General features: G+C 35.4%; 1 protein-coding gene across 1 annotated transcript in view; it reads right to left on the bottom strand.

Moving 5' to 3' along the window:
- The window catches only part of LOC106874898 (TLC domain-containing protein 2), a 30,749-nt gene extending 28,465 nt beyond the window's left edge, over positions 1-2,284 (bottom strand). Inside the window, exon 1 of the mRNA XM_014922809.2 lies at positions 1,700-2,284. Coding sequence (XP_014778295.1) covers positions 1,700-1,944 — 245 coding nt within the window. The 5' untranslated portion in view covers positions 1,945-2,284. The remainder of the gene's footprint in view (positions 1-1,699) is intronic.
- Positions 2,285-4,146: the final 1,862 nt, after the last annotated feature.

Below are 4,146 nucleotides of genomic sequence, written 5' to 3' on the forward strand. Positions count from 1 at the left end.
CCCCCCCCCCTACATATATTATATATGTATATACATACACATACATACCGTATACATATTCAGGTTATATATATATATATATATATACACACATACATACATACCGTATACACATTCACAGAATATATATATATATATATATATACACACACACACAAATCAAAGCTATTTAAACAATAGACAAAATCAAATCAAGTCTGATCATAAGTTGAAGGCAAAAGTCACACCTGAGACTGGTGTTATATAACATATCTAGAAACCCACTTTAACTTGCGCTTGAAAACATTTCGACTCATTTTAAACTATATGACAACTAACAACATCCACAATTTAAAGCACATTTGAATTTACCCCCACTTAAACCAATTACACGCTCATAAACTCGAACAAACTCACAAATCCAAGGATTTCCTTTTCCATATCCTCTAAACGTGTTACTTTTTGGCTTGCCTAAACCGCGGTTGATTATAACTACATATAAATGTCGTGTATTAAAATAAATGTTTTTTTGGCAAGCAGTTAATAGTTTACGTTGAAACGGGTGGGTGCTTTATTAAAGACCGAATTTTTTTTTAATGTAGTTAGAGTTGATGATAGAATAGCAAACGGAAGAAAATAGTGGGCGGAGAACGTGGTACTGACGGACGAACGAAGTTAACAACACAAGTGGTATGTAGCGCGAGTTTGGTTGCTAAATAGCAAGAATTCTGTCGAGAAAACAGCGAAATACTAAAGAGAAAGAAAGAGTAAAAGAGTTATGTTTGAACGAAACACTAGGGAAACCCATCGAAAAAATATTAAGAATTTTTATCATTTTATTGTTTTGTTTTGTCTTCTTCACGAGGAATCAAAATTATATTAAAACTGAAAGAGAGAAAAAAAAAATAACACTGATAAGACTGTGAATGAAATATGTCAACTATATAGATGGAAGTCTGTCATTTATTAATAGAGTTGAAAAACTTCGATTAAACGAGGTTAATTTCAGCTAATCGAAGTTTCTGGATTTAATGTATTAAATATATGAAACCCTACAACAAAAACAGAGGTGAAGTTGTCGAATATATGCATAAACAACGACCTCTAGTACAAAACAGGGGACCACATAAAAACGATCAGCTACATTCTTCTAATTTACATATAAATCATCAGTGTACGTAAGTGACTACTATGCTTAATTAAACTGAGTTAATTACCAGTTTGTGATATATTTTATAAAAATAAAACAGTACAACATAGAATTTTCATAGATATTCACGGTGGATTCCACACGTGTAGTTGTAACTAGTAAGTGCTTCATCTGTAAATGATGAAGCCAATGATAACTAAAGCTAGTTAAGCCGATTTAATTACCGTTTTATAGTAAATTTTATAAACAATAAAAGCACCAGAGTTTAGAAATTTTAGAGTCATTCGAGGATTCCAGCATGTAGTTTTAATACGGTCCCTTCTGTTATGTAAAGGAGGTTGTTGTTTACGTAGATAAACTCGACAAGTTTACTGATACAGATCAGATACATACAGTATTATTGATAACGATAAGAAAAGAAAAAGAGATCGATAAAAGATAGACGATTTGGAAACTCAGAAAAGTGCAACATCGTTTGACTTCATTTAACGATTTTCCGTGTGAAGTTTGTATATAGTTAAGTCTGACTGGCAAAAAGTTTAAAAACAAATCGTTCTAGTTGGGACTTACCATATTAAACAGCAAACAGAAACGATAGCGGCGTGGGTCAACGAAATAAACACATTTTTCCATCGCCAGTGCAGTTTTGGGTTGTTAAGAAAAGATGATGATGTCTTTAAGCAGCGGTCCACAATGAAAGCTGCAATTTGGAAAAATAAAAATGACACGGTAGTTATTATAATTCCGGTTGCTGCTGTGGAATCAGGCAGTGGCCATTCATCTCTATCAACATATTGCTCACGCGATGTCTCCATTGTTTTATATACTGTCACAACAGGTGATTGTCGCAAAATGAAGCAGGGCGGCAAACCCAAAAGAAAAGGAAAAAAACTATAACAGAACGAAACAGAGCGAATGTAAATGAGATATGGAGACGAAAATCTTCGGATTTGTGAACTTGTTGACTACGGAGATCTTTGCTTTGTTTTGTTTTTCTCTGGGACGTTTGTGATTTCCTCAAATAAAAAAAAGAAAAGAAAAGGAGCAGGGAACAAGAGACCATCCACTATCTCCTAATGATAGGGTTGGTTCTAAGTGACCAACTTTCTAGTGCTGCTGCTGCTGTTTAATGCCAGGATCAGACACTTAATGACACAGCACACAACCACGCCCACATACACACGCATAAAATCTGTGCGTATAAAATACACACATTTGCGCGCGCGCGCGCGCGTGTGTGTGTGTGCGCCCGCCCCCACCAAACTCACTTATACAAACTATCACAATACACATCTATTCATAGTCACACACATACACCACACACACATGTAGATACTGTTAGGCACATACAGCTCTCTCTCTCTCTATATATATATATAGATAGATAGATAGGTATGTATTTACATATATGCATACACTCATACAGACAAACAGATATTTAGATAGATATATAGATAGGTAGATAGATAGGTAGGTAGGTAAGGTAGGTAAAAGCCCGCCCACAGATCTACACACACAAGCACAAATATACTCACAAACATCGAGCATATGTGGAAGGAAATCAATCATTCAGAAGAGTCGAACTATTTTAAATTTCAATAAGTATCGATTGTTATAGTTTTGTTATTTTCATACACACAAACTTGTTTGGATTTTTCTTTTAAGATCTTGCAAACGTACAGTGATTAAGCTGTGCGGTCTGTTTAAAGAAAGAGGAGTAGAGAGATTCTGTTGACGACTACTAGGTCTTGTTGTAAGGGGTGGGCGAATAATTGAACTTTTATCATCGCAAAACGAAGACAGATCTTCGAAAAGCAGGGAGAGACATTACAGGGTCACGCGCAAATCTCCCACCACCACCACCACAAAAAAACACGCAGTTGTAAGAGTTAACCCTTTTGTTACCATATTTCCGTTGAAATAATTATTAATACACTGGCTTTGTTTCAATTAATTTTGGAAAATGATGAAGAATCTTCATTATATAACATTATCAATTATTAAGCAAACGTTTGGAACATGCATTAAAATGAATAAATCGCTTTAAAACATGGAAGTTTATATATCAAAGAACCAGGAACAGACATAAAGCGGGGTTGGTATCAAAAGGAAATTGGTGAAGTAAACAACCGCTTTCCTAAGGCATAACAAGATTAAAGACGAAGGAGGGAGTCACCACGCATCGAAAAGCATGCTCCAGAAAAGGGGTCATTGTGTGACCTAGTTAGATTGATTCAATAGTGAAGTTACAGAAAGATAACGTGTGCTGAGAGTTGATATGTTTAATTAAGCGAACTCCAGACCAGCACTGGTTCAAACAAAGCCCATGAATGATCAAAAGATATCACGACGTTCCAGCTGTGACTGTCCCGCCTTTTTCTCTTTTTTTCTCTCTATTTTTGTAAACGTATCTTTCTTACATTGTCCACCTTGTCTTTCCTGTCGTTTTTTTTTAGACGGTAGTGTATCGTTTAAGGGAATCTGACGATTTTTAGCAAATCTAGTGATCATGCAGAAGCAGAAACTCCTAATATCGAATTAGGTTCGGGATGTGTGTGTGTGTGTGAGAGAGAGAGAGCAGATGTAGATGTATGTGTGAATGCGTGAGTGTATAATGTGCATAAATATATGTATGTTTGTATGTGTATATTGTGTCTATATGAGTAGATGTGTGTGAGTGTAAAGTGCCCACAAATGTATGTGTATATTCTGTGTGAAAATGTATATATGCGTAAATGTAGGTGTGTAAGCAAAAAATGTGATTATGTGTAGAGGTGTATGTGTAAGAACAAATGCGCATTCGTGTATAAATTCATGTGTGTGAATATAAGTGTAGTTGCGTGAATGTATCTGTGTGAATATATATAATGTATATTTATGTACATACGTACGTTTGGTTGTGTTTATATGTGAAGAGACGTGTTTATATAAGAGCGTGACTAGGTGTATGTGTGTGTGTGTGTGTGCGTGCGTGTGCAGATGCGTTTGCGTATGTGACTTTAATGTGTGTATAGGTT

Source organism: Octopus bimaculoides, chromosome 25, assembly GCF_001194135.2.
Source record: "Octopus bimaculoides isolate UCB-OBI-ISO-001 chromosome 25, ASM119413v2, whole genome shotgun sequence".
Taxonomy (NCBI): Eukaryota; Metazoa; Mollusca; class Cephalopoda; order Octopoda; family Octopodidae; genus Octopus; species Octopus bimaculoides.